General features: G+C 43.7%; 1 protein-coding gene across 2 annotated transcripts in view; it reads right to left on the minus strand.

Moving 5' to 3' along the window:
• Positions 1–1,608: 1,608 nt before the first annotated feature.
• ARHGAP30 (Rho GTPase activating protein 30) overlaps positions 1,609–19,622 on the minus strand; it is a 28,403-nt gene continuing 10,389 nt past the window's right edge. Inside the window, exons 2-12 of one of the 2 annotated variants that reach the window (XM_043963207.1) lie at positions 18,541–18,643; positions 17,445–17,589; positions 8,594–8,676; positions 8,334–8,441; positions 7,849–7,976; positions 7,091–7,262; positions 6,806–6,893; positions 6,633–6,723; positions 5,842–6,222; positions 4,274–4,548; positions 1,609–4,101 (exon numbers count right to left, since the gene is read on the minus strand). In XM_043963207.1, the coding sequence (XP_043819142.1) occupies positions 2,380–4,101; positions 4,274–4,548; positions 5,842–6,222; positions 6,633–6,723; positions 6,806–6,893; positions 7,091–7,262; positions 7,849–7,976; positions 8,334–8,441; positions 8,594–8,676; positions 17,445–17,589; positions 18,541–18,643 (3,296 nt within the window). In that variant the 3' untranslated portion in view covers positions 1,609–2,379. Of the gene's footprint in view, positions 4,102–4,273; positions 4,549–5,841; positions 6,223–6,632; positions 6,724–6,789; positions 6,894–7,090; positions 7,263–7,848; positions 7,977–8,333; positions 8,442–8,593; positions 8,677–17,444; positions 17,590–18,540; positions 18,644–19,622 lie in introns of both variants that reach the window. The other variant, XM_043963206.1, reaches the window with a different exon arrangement.

Genomic DNA, 19,622 nt, shown 5'->3' on the forward strand with positions numbered 1-19,622 from the left:
TGACTCAGATCACAAGGCCTTGAACCCGAGTATTCTCCTTCCTGGTCTGGTTCTTTCACTGCCCAGTGGCATTGCCTCCAGCCCCCTCCCCCACCAGCTCTTAAAGACATCCTAGTGTATGGTGCTACTTGCTGACATGGTAGAGTCAGGAAGAATCATCGCCTTGAGTTCAAATCTGGTCTCAGACACTTACTAGCTTTGGGACCCTGGGCAAGTCACTTAATCCTTTCTGCCTCAGTTTCCTTCTCTGTAAAATGAGCTGGAGAAGGAAACCACTGCAGTATCCATGCCAAGAAAACCCCAAATGAGACTGAAGAACAAAAATGGTGTAGAGTGGATTATGGTGGGCTCTAGGAAAAGGCTTATCCAACTTCTAAGGAATACAAGAATTTGGATTGAGTTCCCATCCTTTTTTTTTTTTTTTTTGGCGGGGCAATGGGGGTTAAGTGACTTGCCCAGGGTCACACAGCTAGTAAGTGTCAAGTATCTGAGGCCGGATTTGAACTCAGGTACTCCTGAATCCAGGGCCAGTGTTTTATCCATTATGCCACCTAGCTGCCCCCTATCATCCATTTTTAATTTTTTTAAATTAAAAACTATCTCAGTGTCTACCAAACCTAGCTATCAAATGCTCCTACCTTGCTGACAGGAGTGAAAAAACAGTTAAAAAAAACCCTGGTAACTACGCTAATGTCCCATCATTGGGAATTTGTGGTGTGTGAAAGTAATAGAATATCATTGCATTGAAAGAAAAGATAAATATGAGGTATACAAAGAAATCAAGGAAGACTTCTATGAAAAACAACTGGTGAGGCAGCTAGGTGGGGCAGTAGATAAAACACCAGCCCTGGAGTCAGGAGTACCTGAGTTCAAATCTGGCCTCAGACACTTAACACTTACTAGCTGTGTGACCCTGGGCAAGTCACTTAACCCCAATTGCCTCACCAAAAAAACAACAACAAAAAAAAGGACTGGTTTTGGAGTCAGAGAACCTGGGTTGGATCCTGCCTCAGTTTCTTATTTGTGTGACTTTGGGCAAGATACTAACCTTTTCTGGGCATAAAGTTTCCTCATTTGTAAAATGAAGTTAGTCAAAATTATATACGAATGCCCTTTCGCTTCTAAATCCATGAACCTAAGGGATATTGAGTGGAAAAAAAGGAGCAAAAGAACAAAATGAGCATTAACTACAACCATGTACATAATAGCAAGAAAATTGAGATGAATATTCAGAAAATATTGTTCTAATGTCAACAGAAAAACTCCTTATTACTATTTTTTTTAAGTTATACATTCTTGGGGCAGCTAGGTGGCACAGTATATAGAGAACTGGCCCTGGAGTCAGGAGTACCTGAGTTCAAATCTGGCCTTACACTTGATACTTACTAGCTGTATGACCCTGGGCAAGTCACTTAACCCCAATTGCCTCACTAAAAAAAAAAAAAGTTATACATTCTTTTGCCAACAAACGAAATGGGAAGTTTACAGTCTTCTGTATAATCATTTACATTTCTTTTTTTAAAAGTTGTGTGTTTGAACATTTGTGTTTATTGCTGAATGTTACCTCTCAACCAAGGTCCTTAAAACAGGAATCATTCCAGTCCCATGTACATGAAAAAATACATCTTTTATTTCAAATCACCCCCTACAGCCACAGACCTATCTCTCCAGACAGGGTCATATGGTGCTTTTCCATGATAGGAAACAATAGGCCTGTGGTCAGGATACCTCCATTTTCCTTCCTCCACCCCCATAAAGGGGCTATAAGGAAGGGAGTCTTTCCAAAGAGAGGAGACCTGAGAGGTCAGCAGAGGAACCCCACCACTGCCCCAACTCCCTGGAGCTTGAAGGTGGGGATGGGTTAAGGAGCTCTGACTAACTCCTTTATGGAAGGGGCCCAGGACCCCCTGATGCTGCTTCTTCAATGGGTTTCTTGAACATTCACCTCCCCAGTTAAGTGTTGCATTTCAGGCAATATCCAAGAGACCAAGACCAGGATGAAGACAGCTAGCTGTTACAGACATCCTAGTGTATGTGAGGGATATCCCTAGTGGGATATGGTGGGCTCTAGGAAGAGGGAGCTCCAGCTTCATAGGAGCACAGGAATTTGGATTGAGTGAGTTCCCATCCACGTTTTCAATGGAACCACCTCAGTGTTCTGTCTGCCCAGCAGTCTGGCTCCTCACTTTGCTTCCCTCTGCTAGTGGACCTACATCCTGGGGCAGGACTCTGAAGCCAGGAGTGTCCCAAGGGCTAGTTCTGCCTGATGATGTCTAAGCTTCAGATGATCCAAGAGGCTGGCTTTGTACAGTCTGAAAACAGAAGCTAGGGGTCAGAGCCTTGAAGTGGGAATCTCTCCTGATTGGAGGACAGCCCTCCTCAGAGCCCTTCCCCCTCCCCAAGGCCAGCATGTGCCTCAAATGCATAGGTTCTGCGTTGGGGGAGAATGACAGTGTTAAGAGGCTGGGATTCTGCAGGTGGCAGACTGTGTCTGATGCGGGGTCCAGCCCCTTCCTGAGCCGGGAGTGGGGCCTCCAAGCAGCTGAGAGGCCTGGAAACAGAGGCTGGGGGTAGGATGGAGGCAGATGGGCTGGGCAGGAGGCTTCCATCCCCACCCCCAATACAGGTGTGGGTCCTCCTGATGACTGGAGCCTCTGTCTTCTGCCTCTCCCGTGCTAAGGCAACAGCGGCGTCAAAGGAAAGGCTGCCCCCATTCCTCCAGGAGGAACGGGAGGCCCGGTTGCCTTTGACTCCATCTCCAGGTGTTCCATCGAGTCTGCCAGGCCGTGGGCATGGGTTTGCTGGGGCCACATGGATCTTGCTACCCAGTGTGCTGGGCATCTTGGCAAACTGTGGTTTGGGGGGCACTACAGGTACAGATCTGACTTGTTGAACTTGGACCAAGGTGGAGGCCAGGCGCATACTCACACTGCCTGCTGGTTCAGGGAGGGGCACAGAGGATGATGGGGCACAAGGGTACAGGACACAGTTCTCAAGAGTAGTCTGCCCTTCAGGTTCCCTGTCTTCTGGCCTAGGGGATTGTGGAACTACTTCTACCCCTGGAGGATTGGCATCATGACCTTTGACATTACTAGACCTCCAAGGCACTACTTGGTCCAGATCCCCTGACAGACTGTCCACTCTAGCCTCCTGATCTGCCTCCCCATCCCCACATTCCCTTTTGCCACTGATAGCCACAGCATCGCACTCAAGGCTTCCTCTATCTTTCCTATCCTCTTGTCTTTCTCCAGATTCTTTGTTCCTCCATCCACTTTCCTCTCCAGCCTTAGTCTCTCTCTTTTCATCAACTTTATGGTTGTCTAGAGTTTTCCCGTTCCTCTCGGTGTCCTGGTGGCTTTGGCTCTTGACTTCCCCACCCACTGTATTGTTTCCAACCTCTACCTGCTCCTCCTCTCCCCTAAACTCCTCTTTCCTGCTAGTTTGTTGTTGTCCTTCAGTATTCTCTCCATCAGCCTTCTGCTTTCCCCCTATCTTCTCATCCTCAACTTGTGACTCTATTCCAGTCTTGTCTTGGTTCTTTGTCTTCTCTTCTTCCGCTATATTTTCCTCATGCTCAACTTCTGCTATTCCTCCAGGTTTCTCTTCACCCTCAGTCTTCTCTCCCCTAAGCTCTTCCTCATCCTTTACTTCCTCCTCCTCCTCAGCTTCCTTTTGCTCTTTGGTCTTCACTTCTTCAACCTCCTCCTTTTCATTTCTCTTAGCCTCTCTTCCCTTTTCCCTATCTACTCTAGCCTCAGGTTCCTGACTGCCCTCTGCCTCTTCCTTAGTCTCAAAGACTCTCTCAGATTCCTTCATCTTATTCTCTCCAGTTTCCTTGTAAGCCCTTTCCCCTCCATCCTCTGAAGAGGTTTGACCTCCATCAGCTTCATCATTCCTACTTCCTAGATCCTCTCCTCTTTGGGGTTCAGGAACCAACAGTGGGCTCAGGTCATCATAGGCACTGAGGAAAACATCCTCTCCAAAGTCTTCTTCCTGCTCAGAGTTCCCAATGTCTGGGGAGCAACAATTAGGAGCCAGGACAAACAATGCCTCATCCAAGGACAAGTCATCCAGAGGTGGTTCCACAGAGAATTCTTCCACCTGTAAGCAAGAGCAGCCACAGCTCAGGGAAGTTTTAGCAATCTGGCCCCTGAGGGCTTCCTCAGTGAATCTCTGATTCCCCTGAATAATCTAATCTTGTACCCTTTGCCACCTCCCAGTTGTATCCTTTTTCCCTTCACTTTTTCCATCTATCCATTCATGTACTCCTTACCTGAGGTCCAGCACCCATGAGTTCCTCTAGGTAACCAATGTTAGGGTCATCTTCCCCAGTGGAACAGGCTCCCTCTGCCAGGACTGCATCCCTGGTTTCCCCAACTGCCCATTCTGGTTCTGAGCTGCTCCCAGAATCTTCCAGAAAAGAGAAGGAATCCTGCACTTCTTGAGACAGGGAGTCCTCCTGGACTGGGGGCAAAGTGGGGTCTGGCTTGAGAGATTCAGGGTTGGGGACCAGAGGAGCTGGGACTGAGCTTGGCTCCATCTTCTCATCTGTAGGGGAAGAAGTATTCACTTGTCACCAGAGCTACTAATACTCTTTGATCCTTACTTGTTCTCTCTGTGCCAGTCTTCCCAATGCCAATTCTTAGCATCAATAATAATAGCTTACACTTATGGTGGAAAATGCTCTCCACATTCTGAAAAAGAACTATGGAGTCAAAATGCCGACCAAAGCATACTATTTTCACTTTTGTTGTTGCTTTTTTGTTATTGTTCTTGTTTATTTTTTTCTCGTGCTTTTTTCATTTCTGATTAATGTGGAAATATATTTCACATGATTGTAATGTATAACCTATATCAAATTGCTTACTGGCTTCAGGAGGGGAGAAGGAAGGGAGGGTGGGAGAAAATTTGGAACTCAAAAAACATCTTTACATGTAATTGAGAAAAATTAAAATAAATAATTAAAACAAATAATAATAGCTTACATTTACATAATGACTTATGATTTGTAAAGCATTTTACAAATATCTGATTTTATTCTCACAACAACCCTTGGTGGTTGATGATATTATTATTACCATTTTATAGATGAGGAAACTGAGGCAGGCACAGGTTAAGTGATTTGCCCAGGATTACATGGCTAGTAAGTGTCTGAGGCAGAATTTAAACTCAGGTCTTCCTGTCTCCAGATCCAGCTCTCTACCCATTGTACCACCTCGCTAACTCCCTTACTCCTGTCACTGATACTCCTCATCAAAGATAACCCCCATCAGTGATAATCCTCATCACTGATACTCCCCTCATCACAAATACTTCTGATTCCAATATGCTCCATCACAGATACACCCGATACTCTGGTCATCAGCCCTCATGTCACTGATATACCCATCATCAATCATTTTACCATTGCAACATAGATACTTCCGTCAACAACACTTCCTGTATCTGCCAGTCACAAACCCTCTTTCTTACTCCTTTGGAATTCCCCAGCATTCTCTGCCCATTCTTTCTTCCTATTCACAGTTCCAGGATTGTGGCAAAGTGAAAGGGGGGAAAGAGCGAAAAGAGAAAAGGAAGGAAAGAAAGAGAAAGAGGGGAAATCGTTAATGCAGAGAAAATAAGAAGGTAGATGTAGGCACAACAGAGTATTGAGGGGTCTTCCACAGATGTCAAAAGCGAACCATTGAAGTCCTTGGCTTACCCTATTCCCACTTCTTTCTCATCCCTAAACACAGAGAAATGGACTCTAAACTTTCCAGCTTGAACAAAGTGTCTAATCTCTCATTCCATCCAATTCTAGTCCCCTTGATCTTTTCTTCTCCCAATCCTAGTGTTGCTCACCTAGGGGTCCAGAGCTAGGGCTAGGACCAGAAATAGGTCGGGCTTGCAAGGCAGGGCATTCAAGTCCTCGAGTGAGTCGTGCGACTGTCATATTTGAGATGATGTTGGGGGGTACGTTGAGGATGGATGTAATGTGCAAGGGAAGGTTCACATTGTAGGGGTCAGAGATATGGACTCCAGCACAGCGCTCTGCCCGACTACAACCTGGTGCCCGTGTTCCTGCTCGACCTGTTCTAGGGGTGCCTGGCTCAGAGCTCGTCCCACTCTTTGGTTCCACCTCTGCCTCCCTCTCTCCATCTGTTGCCATAGAGACATCTTCGAGACTCTCCAACTGAAGGGGGCTTGGGCGAGAACTACTGGCCTTCCCCAGCCCCTCTGCCTCTGTGGAAAGAGAAAAGAATGGTGTGGATAGAAATGTCCTTGAGTATCCCCCCCAACACTGCTCTATTCAGGAATACTCTCCTCCCTCCCTTCCCCATCCACACAAGGGAATTAATGCTATGAAGATGTTGCACACCTGTCACTGAAGGGTGCTTCCCACCTCCTGGGAGATTTGGGTCCAAGATGCTACTAAAGCTACCTGTTCAGCAGCATCATGATTCTTCTCCTATGACTGTGAGAACACACACACACACACACACACACACACACACACACACACACACACACACACACCTTTCAGTCCCATAGATGTATACACATGTAGACATACCTATAGGCACTTTTTCACTGAACTCAAAGTACACATATATAGACACAGTCACTGATATCTCACCCTAAGCCATACCCACCATCGCTAGCTCCTGCTGCAGCACTCAATGAATCCATGCTCTTGGCTGGTCGCAGTGACATTTTGTCAGATTTTTCCTCTGTAAAACATGGCTGTGAGAAGGAGCAGGGGCTCAGGAGGTATCCACTGAGTGCCTCTCCCATCAAATACATACTTACCCCTGTCCTCACCCACCCTGGGTGGCTTGCGCTTGGTGTCATTGCCAGAACGACCCAGATTGAAGATGGATTTCCACTTCCTGACCTTAAGAGACCCTTTCCTCCTTTGTGAGGAGGAGAGTAGAGGAAAAGGGAGAAAGACAAAAGTCAAAAGCTAGAACTGGCACACACACACATACACACAAAAGAGCAGGGATCTGGGATAAAGAGTTAAAGGCCTGAAATCTTAGGAATTGAGGTAGAAACTAATAGGAAAGGAGAAAAACAGAAGGGGTAACAGAGATAGGTGTGGAAGGATTACTTGTGATCCCCAATTTCGATGATTGTATGATAGGGCCGGATCTGTGGGGGGCCATCCCCAGCTTGCAGAACACTGGGAAGGTGGTAAGACAAGTGTCTGGACAGGGGCTCCTCAGGGCTGAACGTTCCCCGTGATGTTGGGAGCATACGGCAGCTAGTCTCTGCCTCGCCACCTAAGGAAGAACACATATCAGCTTGAACAATAATCGGGAATTTTTTTTTTTTTGGCGGGGCAATGAGGGCTAAGTGACTTGCCCAGGGTCACACAGCTAGTAAGTGTTAAGTGTCTGAGGCTGGATTTGAACTCAGGAACTCCTGAATCCAGGGCCGGTGCTTTATTCACTGCACCACCTAGCTGCCCCCCCCCACCCCGGGATTTATTTTTGAGAGGCACACATCCATGCCTCTCAGTCTCCCCAGGGTGAGCACATACCCAGGGACCATTGGATTCAAGATCCCAGGGCATTAGCCAGGGGCAATGAGAATTAGAAGACAGTGGGTCTAGGAATATCTGATTTAAATTAGAAGCTGTATGATTATTAACTGAGAGGGGAAAGTGGAGTATCACTGGGAAGTAAGGAGCACTGAACTGGAAGTCAGGAAATCTAGGTTTTAATTCTGACTCTGACACCAACTAGGGCATGATATTAGAAATAATATTTCCCTTATCTGCGCTTCAGTTTTCCCATTTATTAAGTGAGAGGGATATAACTAAGTCATCTCCAAGGTTCATTCTAGTTCTAAATGGGAAGAACTTACCCATGAGAGTAGCACCCCCAAAGAGCTGGTCAACGTGTGTGAGGATGAACTCAACCACAATGGACTGTACTCTCACCTCCATGAAGGCTGCTGTCCCATTGAAGCCAGAGGCTTCTATGTCCTTAGACCTGGAGGGAAGAAAGGCAGGAGAGAGTCTGTATCCACTCCTCTTTCTTCACATCATAAATACTTCTTTCCTTTCCTCAGCTTCTCTCCTGTAGGAGCTGGCCCCATCTCAAGAGAGGATGGCTACAACTTTTTGGCCTGCTGAGTCCTGTCACCCACATCTAAGCCTGTACCTACAAAACCCTCCCTCCCATCTCCATTACCTGGCTCCACAAGTCTGCTTTCCATCAACCTCTCCAACATACACACACACACACACACACACACACACACACCCCTTATATCCTACTTCCTGGAAAGACTACATTGGTGTATAATCTAAAATCTACAGTTCCCGAGTCTTCCCTGCCCCAACTCACCTCAGCAGATTGGGGGCCCACACAATGGCCAGGTTTCTAGCATGCATGTTGGTCTCAGCGCTGAAGGAGGCCATATGCACCAGGTGACGCATGAGGTATTCCAAGGTCCTAGAAGCCAAAGGGTGAAACAAAGGAGAGGGAAGGGAATGAGGCAGACATCATAGAAATCCAGGTAGGCCCAGGATTTGTCCTTTCTATGTCATGAGGGCTTGGGAGAGAGGTCCCCTTCTAGGTTGTGGGAGGGAGGAGAACACGCGTACCTGTAGTGTGGGCCAGGCAGCTCCCCGAGGACGTCTCGGATCTTGATCAGACGCTGAGGCTCTAACTGCACAGCTACTGCCTCCTGGGGAGGTTAAGAGGGGAGAGTGGCATCAAAGTCTGCAAGGAAACTCTATCCTTCTATCCCCTCTGCCCTGCCCCCACCTCAGGACAGAGTTTTTCAGGAACTGCCACCCTTGACTCCTGACCAACCACATCACCACTCAGTATGGAAGTAACTCTATAATTGAAATTTATTTATTTATTTATTTGTTTGTTTGTTTATTTTTAGGGCAATGAAGGTTAAGTGACTTGTCCAGGGTCACACAGCTAGTAAGTGTCAAGCGTCTGAGGCCCAATTTGAATTCAGGTCCTCCTGAATCCAGAGCTGGTGCTCTATCCACTGCACCACCTAGCTGCCCCCCTGTATAATTGAAATTTAACAAAGCAATTCAACAACCATTTATCACGTAGCTGCTGTGAAATCCTAAAACCCAGCTTCTAGTCCCAGCTATTATTATTGGCCGGGGAATCTTTGATAACCTCTCTGGGGGACAGTTTCAACATCTGTAAAATGAAAGACTTGAATTTGATGACTTCATAAACCTGTCCAAGATCTCCTGAATGTGGGCATTTCTTCCAGTAATGGGGATTGTAAACCATCTAGTCTACGTCCTGTGAATCTCCCTCAAGAAATCCCTCTAATCTGGTGATGGCTTTCTCTAATTCTCTTCGAGTTGCATGGACACCAATGGAAGATGTGGGGTAGCTGTTAATTATCCCTTTACTCTTTCTCTCTCTCTCTCTTTTTTTTTTTTGCAAGGCAATGAATATTAACTAACTTTCCCAGAGTCACACAGGTAATAAGTGTCAAATGTCTGAGGCTGGATTTGAACTCAGGTCCTCCTGAATCCAGGACTGGTGCTTTACCCACTGTGACACCCAGCTGACACTCCACTTGTGACACTTCACTCTCACCACATGACCAGCCCATTCTCTTTTCCATCTCTCCAATGGCATCCTTTTTTAAAAAAGCAAACATTTTTCTTTATAGTTTTGAGGTCCAAATCCTATCTCTCCCTCCCTTTCCTCCCCCCTCTCTGAGGTGGTAAGCAATATTATACATGTACAATTATGTAAAACATTACCACATTAGTCATTTTGTATAAGAAAACTTGAATAAAAAATGAAAGAAAGTAAAAAAGAGGATGCTTCAGTCTGCGTTCAATGAACACCAGTTCTTTCTTTAGTCCTTTGGGATTGTCTTGAATCATTATATATTTTTTTTTATTTTATTTTTTGTTTTTGTTTTTTGCGGGGCAATGGGGGTTAAGTGACTTGCCCAGGGTCACACAGCTAGTAAGTGTCAAGTGTCTGAGGCCGGATTTGAACTCAGGTACTCCTGAATCCAGGGCCGGTGCTTTAACCACTGCGCCATCTAGCTGCCCCTTGAATCATTATATTGCTGAGAATACCTAAGCTATTCACAATTTTTCATTGAATAATATTGCTGTCACTGTGCATAACATTCATTTAGTTCTGTTCACTTCACTATACATTAATTCATATAAGTCTTTCCAGGCCTTTCTGAAATCATCCTACTTGTCATTTCTTATAATCATATGCCACAACTTGTTTAGCCATTCCCCCATTGATGGATATCCCTTTGATTTCCAATTCTTAGCCACCACAAAAAGAGCTGCTATAAATACTTTTTGTGCAAATAGGTCTTTTTCTCTCTTTTTTTTGATGTCTTTGGGATAGAGACCTAGCTGTGGAATTGCTGGATCAAAGGGTAGGCACAGTTCAATAGCCCTTTGGTCATAGTTCCAAATTGCTCTCCAAGAATGGTTGGATCAGTTCACAACTTCACCAACAGTGGATTGGCATCCCAGTTTTCCCACATCCTCTCCAACATCCAACATTATTGTTGTTATATTAGCCATTCTGATAGGTGTGAGTTGGTACCTCAGAGTTGCTTTAATTTGCATTTCTCTGATCAAGAGTGATTTACAATATTTTTTTCATATGACTATAGATAGCTTTGATTTCTTTTTCTGAAAACTGCCTATTCATATCCTTCGACATTTATCAATTAGAGAATGACTTGTATAATGACATCCTTTGAGGGCAGCTAGGTGGTGCAGTGGATAGAGTGCCAGGCCTAGAAACAGGAAATTCCTCTCCCTGAGTTCAAATCCAGCCTCAGACACTTAGTTGTGTGACCCTGGGCAAATCACTTAACCCTGTTTACCTCAGTTTTCTCATCTGTAAAATAAGCTGGAGAAGGAAATGGCCAACCACTACAGTATATTTGCCAAGAAAACCCCAAATGGGGTCATAAAGAGTTAGATGTGACTGGGGGAAAAAAAAAGACTAAACAGCAATAAAAATGACATCCTTTATGTAGCATTGATTGCATACTTTGGGATGATGGGTTGCATTCTATTCATGCACACTATGTGCTTCTCTGTGCCATTTGGATGACCTACAGCTTTAGTTTCTTTATAGATGCAGCACTGCACAACTCATGGTCATATAGCATCACTGGAAGTATATTGGTTTTTCAAAAGATGCAACTTTATTTCAGAGTTAAATTTGGAATCATTTAAGGAACTCTGCAATTTCCCAGTCTATTTAACCAAAGTTCTCCTTTCCAAATCTGGTCCCAACTCATTGTGCATTTGTAGTATGTGTCTAAAATATGTGTACTGATGGACCAACTCTTTGAGTTGTTTATCCAACTGTATATAATAGTCTGGACAATAGACATTCTCTGTTCACTTGATTTTTCCAATGTGTATAGTTAGGCTAACCTCATTTAAAGGATTATGAGTCTTATTTGGGAAACTCTGCAACATTCCAGGGCCTGGTTTGATCAACAAAATGGCATCTGCAAATTTTATAGTCAACAAATGATCACAGCAGGATCTTGTATTCTGTGTATCATTTAGGCAGCTGTGTAACTATAAAAATATGATTGGCTGTGGATTATCTTTTTTTTTTTGTAAAGCAATTGAGGCTAAGTGACTTGCCCAGGGTCACACAGCCAGTAATTGTTAAGTGTCTGAGGCTGGATTTTAACTCAGGTCCTCCTGACTTGAGGGCCATGCTCTATCCACTGCGCCACTAGCTGCCACTTGTGGATTATCATTTGAAAAAGCCTGCATTCATGTAGGTATGGCTTATTCCATAGAATAAATAGAATCCTATTCCATAGAATGTTGGGCTTAGAGTCTAGAAGGCCTGAGTTCAAATCCTTTAGACACTTAAAAGCTGTGTGACCCTGACCAAATCACTTAACCTCTCAAAGCCTCAGTTCCCTCATCTGTAAAATGGGATGATAACAGCACCTCCCTCCCAGGGTTGTTGTGAGGATCTAATCAAAATAACAGATGAAAAGTGCTTTGCAAATCTTAAAGCACTGTATAAGTACTAGCTATTATTATTCTCATAAAAATTTTATAGAGATGGATAAGTAGCCATACAGATCAGTAATTGTTCATATTCTTCTAGTCACCTTATCTTGAAAACAATAAGTTATTGTTAGAAATTTTCCCAGCATTTAGAATCATCTTCTCCAGATACCTTGAGAATTAAACCTCCAGCACCCACAAAATTGTATCCCCTCCAGCACAAACCTCCTCTTTCTGTTTTCTTTGGTGCCATTTCTACTTCCTTGTATAGCCTATTCTAGACTGTGATGTTTGATTCCAAATGTTATGGCTCCATTGTAATTAATGGTGAAAAGAGTATGTCATAAAAATATTTACAGAGCTTTTTTCATTTTTCATCTCTTTGTTATCTTCCTGCCAGTTTCATCCTTAAATGCCCTCAGGATGACTTTGCTTAGTTTGGTCTCTCACCAAACTTTTTTTAAACTCGTTTTTACCTTCATTCCTTAATATTTGATGTCCCACTATTCTCCATAAGATCTTACAAATGAGTTTATCCTCTCAGGCAGTGTTGCCCTAGGTGGCTATATCTCTGATAAAGAGATGGAACATTTGCTTCCTCAGGCAATTTCTAGGTTCTTTTGGTCTTTTTCTAGGGGTGACTGATTTACATTAGTTAAACTTCCTTAGGAAATGATTACAGACTATCTCAGTCTGTTCTTTTATCAGTTTCCCAGCTTGTTTAATTTAAACAGGTTGGGTTGTAGTGGCTGCAATTACTTGTCATATCTTCAGTTCATTTTTTTCTTTTCTTTTGATATTGTTTCAATCTTTTCTGTAGCAAGCTGTTGATCAGACAATATGCTACGTCAATAACCTTTTTGTTTTAGAATATAATCAGTTTCATTTTGGGGGTCATTATTTGAGGTTCATGTCTAGTGCCTTCAGATTCTCTTCTCCAAATATGCATTAATGCTATAAAGGTGGGATGTTTTTTGTTTAGCCTATAAACTTTGACCTGTCTTGTTTTTGACTCCTGAACCATGTTTTACATTTTTTGCTGTCATCCTCTTTGCCCACTTTTGCAATGGACACCAAATATTAAAGTACATACTGATTTAATCTGAAGAGTTTTAGACAGTTTTTGCAGAATTTCTCTACTTCTCTCTCTCTTTCCAACAGATGCTGACTAATAAGCTGCAATTATTTGCTTTGTGATCTTTTTAAAATTCCAGTAATGCACAAAATAATGAAATATAATCTAATATTCCATAAAATAATGTTTCTTATTGACCTTGGAGTGAACTAGAGCACCTGACAAACCCAACTCTACCAATGCCTTCAATTTTTCTCTTCAAGGGGAACCTGGAAGCCATTCTTCCATTTCCATGTAATTAAGAATATGACATTATGATTATAGATCACACATTTAAAGCTGAGACTAACCCCGGAGGTCATCTAGTCCAACTTTCTCATTTTGCACATGAGGAACTGAGGCCTGGAGAAATGAGATAATTGGGCCCAGATCATGCAACTAGTAAGAGGCAGGAGTCAAGAACTGAGCTGAGATTCTCTGATTTCATAGTCAGCATTCTTTTCATTATACTAGGATTCCATGTATGACAAAACTTCCCTTCAATCATTGATATACTTCTGATCCATTCTTTTTTTTTTTTTCAGTGAGGCAATTGGGGCTAAGTGACTTGCCCAGGGTCACACAGCTAGTAAGTATTAAGTGTCTGAGGCCGGATTTGAACTCAGGTACTCCTGACTCCAGGGCCAGTGCTCTATCCACTGTGCCACCTAGCTGCCCCTGATCCATTCTTACTACATTGTCCATTCATTGGTCAATGGAAAATGATCACATACTTATAATACAAGCCACTAAGTAAACATTTGTAAACAGTCTAAAAACCGTGAGTCTTAACACCCTCTACCCCCTTTTCTAACAGCTACTTTTCCCCTAGAGAAGCAGAAGGAGGTTACACAAGGCTAGGGTCATTTTGTATTTTTCTGTTTCATGGGTTCCCATAGCCAAAGAATTTGTCACTAGTAGTCTGCCTCTTCATATTTGGCTTGGCTGGTCCTCTGCAAATATTTAAAAGAACTGAGAAGTTTTTAACCTGGCAATAATGCTAAAGATCAGTAATTTTATTGTTGGCAGATAAGCATACAAAAGAATGGAATTCACAACGTTCTCCCTTAGGCTTCACCTAGCTTTTTGGATCCCAGCCCTAGATTTATTCAAGCACCAACCAGGAACATTAAGGAGGAACCTCATCCCCAAGTCCCAGTCAGTCAGTCAAATAGCATTTATTAAACACTTATGTACCAGGCACTGTATTAAGCACTAGGAATACTTTTAAAGTGTGGGAGGGAACTAACCCCTGCTCTCAAAGAGCTCAGTCATTAGACTGTAATGGGGGAGACAACATGCAAATAGCTATATACAAGCAAGATACATACAGAATAAACTGAAGTTAGTCTCAGAGGGAAGGCACTAAAATTTTCTTTTTTCTTTGTGGGGCAATGAGGGTTAAGTGACTTGCCCAGGGTCGCACAGCTAGTATGTGTCAAGTGTCTAAGGTCGGATTTGAACTCAGGTCCTCCTGAATCCAGGGCCGATGCTTTATCCACTGCGCCACATAACTGCCCCCAGAAGGAACTAAAATTAAGGATTACTAGTATGGAAAGGAGACTTGAAGGAATCCAAGGATGCTAGCAGGTGAAGATATGGAAGGAGAGTTTTTCAGGCATGGGAGACAGCAAAAATGCCAGCACTCAGGAGACTGAGTGTCCTGTGTGAGGAACAGCAAGGAGGCCAGTGTTGCTGAATTCAGAGTGAGCACAGAGGTGAAAGAAGACTGAGAAGGTAGCAAGGGGCCTGGTTGTGAAAGACTTTAAAAGTCAAAAAAGATTTGATCCTGGAGGTGTGATAGAGAACCTTTGGAGTTTACTGAACAGGACCTAGTTGCAGATATCTGAAAGGCAAGTTAGAAATTTAAGATTGGAAGTCAAAAGAGAGATTAGGGGGCAGCTAGGTGGTGCAGTGGATAGAGCACTGGCCTGCAGTCAGGAGGATCTGAGTTCAAATCCAGCCTCAGACACTTAACACTTACTAGCTGTGTGACCCTGGGCAACTCACTTAACCCCAATTGCCTCACTTTAAAAGAGAGAGAGAGAGAGAGAGAGAGAGAGAGAGAGAGAGAGAGAGATTAGGGCAGGATAAGTGGATTTGAGAATCATCAGCATAGAGATGGCAAGTAAATTCATGGAAACCAATGAGATCACCAAGTGAAATAGTTTATAAGAAGAGAAGAGGGCCCAAAACAGAGCCTTAGGGGACCCCTGCTGTTGGCAGGCGAATTGTGGATAAAGATCCATCACAGGAGATAGAAAAGATCTGACAGGTAAGAGGAGAAGCGGGAGAGAGGTGTCATGAAAACCTAGAGAGAAGAGTGTATTCAAGTGAGTAGAGTGACAGTGTTGAAGGCTGCAGAGAGGACAAGAAGGAACCCGATTGAGAAAAGTCCACTGTATTTAACAATTAAGAGATAATTAGCAGGGGGCAGCTAGGTGGCGCAGTGGATAAAGCACCGGCCCTGAATTCAGGAGTACCTGAGTTCAAATCTGACCTCAGACACTTGACACTTACTAGCTGTGTGACCCTGGGCAAGTCACTTAACCCTCATTGCCCTGCAAAACAAAAAACAAAAAACAAACAAAAAAAGAGATAATTAGCAACTTTGAGGAGAGTAGTTTCAGTTGAATGATGAAGTTGAAAGCTACACAAAACTCTTTGGTGGCTTTATAGGTAGAGTCCCTGAAATGGGTTAAGTAGACTCAGACCAACCATTAAAGATTCATCTGGAGTAAAAAAGGTTTTTCTAACCCCAAATTAGATAGTAGAATGGGACCAGAGATCTATGGTGAGAAGAGCAGAGGGACAGCCGGAAGGATAGATTTCGTATTCAATTGAAAATTTCTGGGGCAGCTAGGTGGTGCAGTAGATAGAGCATGGCCCTGGAGTCAGGAGGACCTGAGTTCAAATCCAGCCTCAGACACGTAATACTAGCTGTGTGACCCTGGGCAAGTCACTTAACCCCCATTGCCTCACCAAAAAAGAAAGGAAGGAAGGAAGGAAGGAAGAAAGAGAGAGAGAGAAAGAAAGAAAGAAAGAAAGAAAGAAAGAAAGAAAGAAAGAAAGAAAGAAAGAAAGAAAGAAAGAAAGAAAGAAAGAGAAAACTTCCATAGGCTTTGGGCTGGCTGCCTGGCTGAGCACTGCTATTATGGTCCTAGGTTGTAGAGACCATCAGTACTTCAGGACTTCCTGATCTGGAATAGCAGATGGAAGGAGGGTGAAACTAAGCAAACATTGTAGCTAGAGACCAGTGGAAACAGTAAAAGGCAGAAATGCAATGCCCACAGATTTAGCTGAAAACAGCATGACATCACCAGAAAACAACTGAGGCTCTCTCTACAGGGTCAAAGGTATAAACTGTCCAACTAAACATGTATGCTGTCCATACGTGTCACCATGCGCACATTCTCCATGCATGTCTCCTGACCATATGTATTATATGTGTATGTGTACACCCTCAAACCGGTGGGAAAGTGTACCTCTGAGGGAATGAGGATATCTTTTCTTGTCACTTAATTTGCTATGCCATTTGATTAAATGTCTTTGCACCTAATGTGTCTTTTCTGGTTAACTTTATGAAAATAAATAGGTGAGGCTTCTCAAAAGTTAAAGGGTTTACCCCCTTTTTTTCTTTTTCCTTTTTTGTGCCGGCCAATGAAGGTTAAGTGATTTGCCTAGGGTCATATGGCTAGTAAGTGTCAAGTGTCTGAGGCCGGATTTGAACCCACGTCCTCCTGAATCGAGGGCTGGTGCTTAATCCACCAGGCCACTTAGCTACCCCCCAATTTATGGTTTTGAGCAGATGCTGACTCTTGCATACCCACCCACTGTGTACTTCAAACCTGGGGTAAACTTCTGGAAAAATCATATAAAGGGGTGTGCAGTCTGCGCTCCACAAATATGTATAATCTGTTGCCCCAGATTCACATTCCCAGTCTCATGCAAAGAAGTAAGGGAAGATAGCATATCTGGAAAAGGAAAATGACAGAGAGGTAGTAGGGGAAGAGGGAGTGAAGGGAAAGAGTGGCACGAACTGGATATATATATATCTGGTGTTTGTTTCCCTTTTGGGAAGCCATAACTCTAAGGTTAACTCCAGAAATCTATCCATCGGACTCTTTGGACTCCAGGTTAAACATCCCTCCTCTAGGGTCTCCGGGGCTCAGGCTGAGGAGGGACCACATATGCCAGATGTTGGATTTCAGAGGGAGAATCCTTGAAGGCTGGCGGCTTTAGAAAGCTTAGAAGCTGACCGCTAAACGCTCCAAGCTCCTATTCCTGCCTGCTTCACCCCGGCCCCTCCCAGCCACCACTCACCGCAAACTTGTCGTAGAGCCGGTAGGTGAGCAGGGGGTCCGGCAGCTCTCGAAAATAGGCTTTGCAGAGGGAGGAGACACAGTGAATGTCCTGTAGGTAGATGTCCTTCCGAAGATCAGGCCGCCGCTCTGCTTCAAACTCCTGCCTGGAGACATGGGGATGGTAAACAAGCGGAGTGGACAGAGATCCAGAGAGATCAGGGAATGTTGATGGGGGGGGGGGTGATCTAGGAGGTGACCAGATGACTAGAAAGGACCCAGGGGAGACATGTATCATGGACAAGTTGTCAGAAGTCCTGGATTGTAATTCTAACTGACACTTAGCTGTGTAACCTTGACCAAATTACTGAAACTCTGTGAGCCTCAGTGTCCTTATCTGTTTTTTTAATCATAAAAGTATTTTATTATTTTCCAGTTACATGTAAAAATAGTTTTCAACATTTGTTTTTTTATTAATTTAGCATTTTCCACCATTTCAACTAGAAAGTAACTATTTGGGGGGGGGCAATGAGGGTTAAGTGACTTGCTCAGGGTCACACAGCTAGTAGGTGTCTAGTGTCTGAGGGTGGATTTGAACGCAGGTCTTTCTGAATCCAGGGCCGGTGCTTTATCCATTGCGCCACCTAGCTGCCCCATTCAACATTTATTTTCATAAGATTTTCAGTTCCAAATCTCTCTCTCAACCTCCTTTCCCTCCTCCCTCCCCAAAACATAAAGCCATATATATATAGGTCATATATGTAAATCACATCGAACACACCTCTGCACTAGTCATGCTGAGAAAGAAGAATCAGAACAAAAAGTGTCCTTATCTATTAAAGAGGGATGATAAGCCCTAGCTACATCACTGCATTATTTTGAGGATCAAATGAAATTGTACGTGTGAAAATGTTTTCTTAACAAAAATAAGGAATCAGTAGTAATAAGTGGTATTTTTTGAGTTTCTGTGTATTTAGTCTTAACATTTTCTGGGAAATATCAGACCCTCTTCTTTGAGCTCATACCTTTATGTGACCAGTACCTTCCTATGTTACTCCTCTCCCCAAACTCCCTTTCTTCTTTTACCAATAGACCCGACCCCTTTCTGCTTGACTCACCGAAGTTTCTGAATATTGGAAGAGACCCCTGAGAGGCGATAGATCCCATCCACCACTCCGTGTTCCTCCACAAATTCTGCACAGCTCCGTAGGACCTGGGGTACTGGAAACACAGAGTGGGTCAGAGCAATCGAGGAAAGTGGAAGTGCAGGGAGGGAAAAGTGAGCCAGAGTAACAGGACTCAGGCAGATAAATAGAGGATATAGATCAGGTAACAGAAATGGGGATCAGGAAGATGGTCAGAGAAACAGGATGTCAGAGAGACTGGAAGGTTCAGAGGATGGGGATCAGGACGGAGACTTTCAGAGAGATGAGGCATTAGGGAGAAAAGTTAAAAATTGGAGGTATAGGGGCAGCTAGGTGATGCAGTGGATAAAGCACTGGCCCTGGATTCAGGAGGACTTGAGTTCAAATCTGGCCTCAGACACTTGACACTTACTAGCTGTGTGACCCTGGGCAAGTCACTTACCCCTCATTGCCCCACAAAAAAAAAAAAGAAAAGAAAAGAAGAAAATTGGAGGTATACAAGTCAAAGAGATTATGGGATCAGAGTGATAGAAAATCAGATATGAAGTGGACACAGATCAAAGGCTAGGACAAGATTGGAGTGTCATGGGGACTGGCATCATAAATATTGATCAGGGAGATGAGTCAGAGAGAAAACAGGGTTGGAGAGATGGGGTTCAGAGTGAAAAGGGTCCAGAAAGACAAAGATTAAGAAAGATGAAACAATTTGGGGGTCAGAAAGATTGAAGAGGGTCAAGAAGAAGAAGAGACAAGATAGAGAGGGGTCAGGGAGATGGGTTGTCAAAGGAGATAAGGGGTCAGGAAGGCTAGAGAATCCCTATCAGAGAGATGATGGATGAGGGATGCTGAAGGTTAGAAACAAACAAACAAAAAATTGTAAATTCCTTAGTATTGAAAGAGAATATCTCACACTGTGGTAATATTCTTTTACCATATAGACAATAAATTGACATAAAACTGCTGTCTGACTCCAGTGATGAGGAGTTCACTATTTCTGAGTCATTCCATTTCTTTCTTTCTTTTTTTTTTTTTGCGGGGCAATGGGGGTTAAGTGA

This window comes from Dromiciops gliroides, chromosome 4 (assembly GCF_019393635.1).
Source record: "Dromiciops gliroides isolate mDroGli1 chromosome 4, mDroGli1.pri, whole genome shotgun sequence".
Taxonomy (NCBI): Eukaryota; Metazoa; Chordata; class Mammalia; order Microbiotheria; family Microbiotheriidae; genus Dromiciops; species Dromiciops gliroides.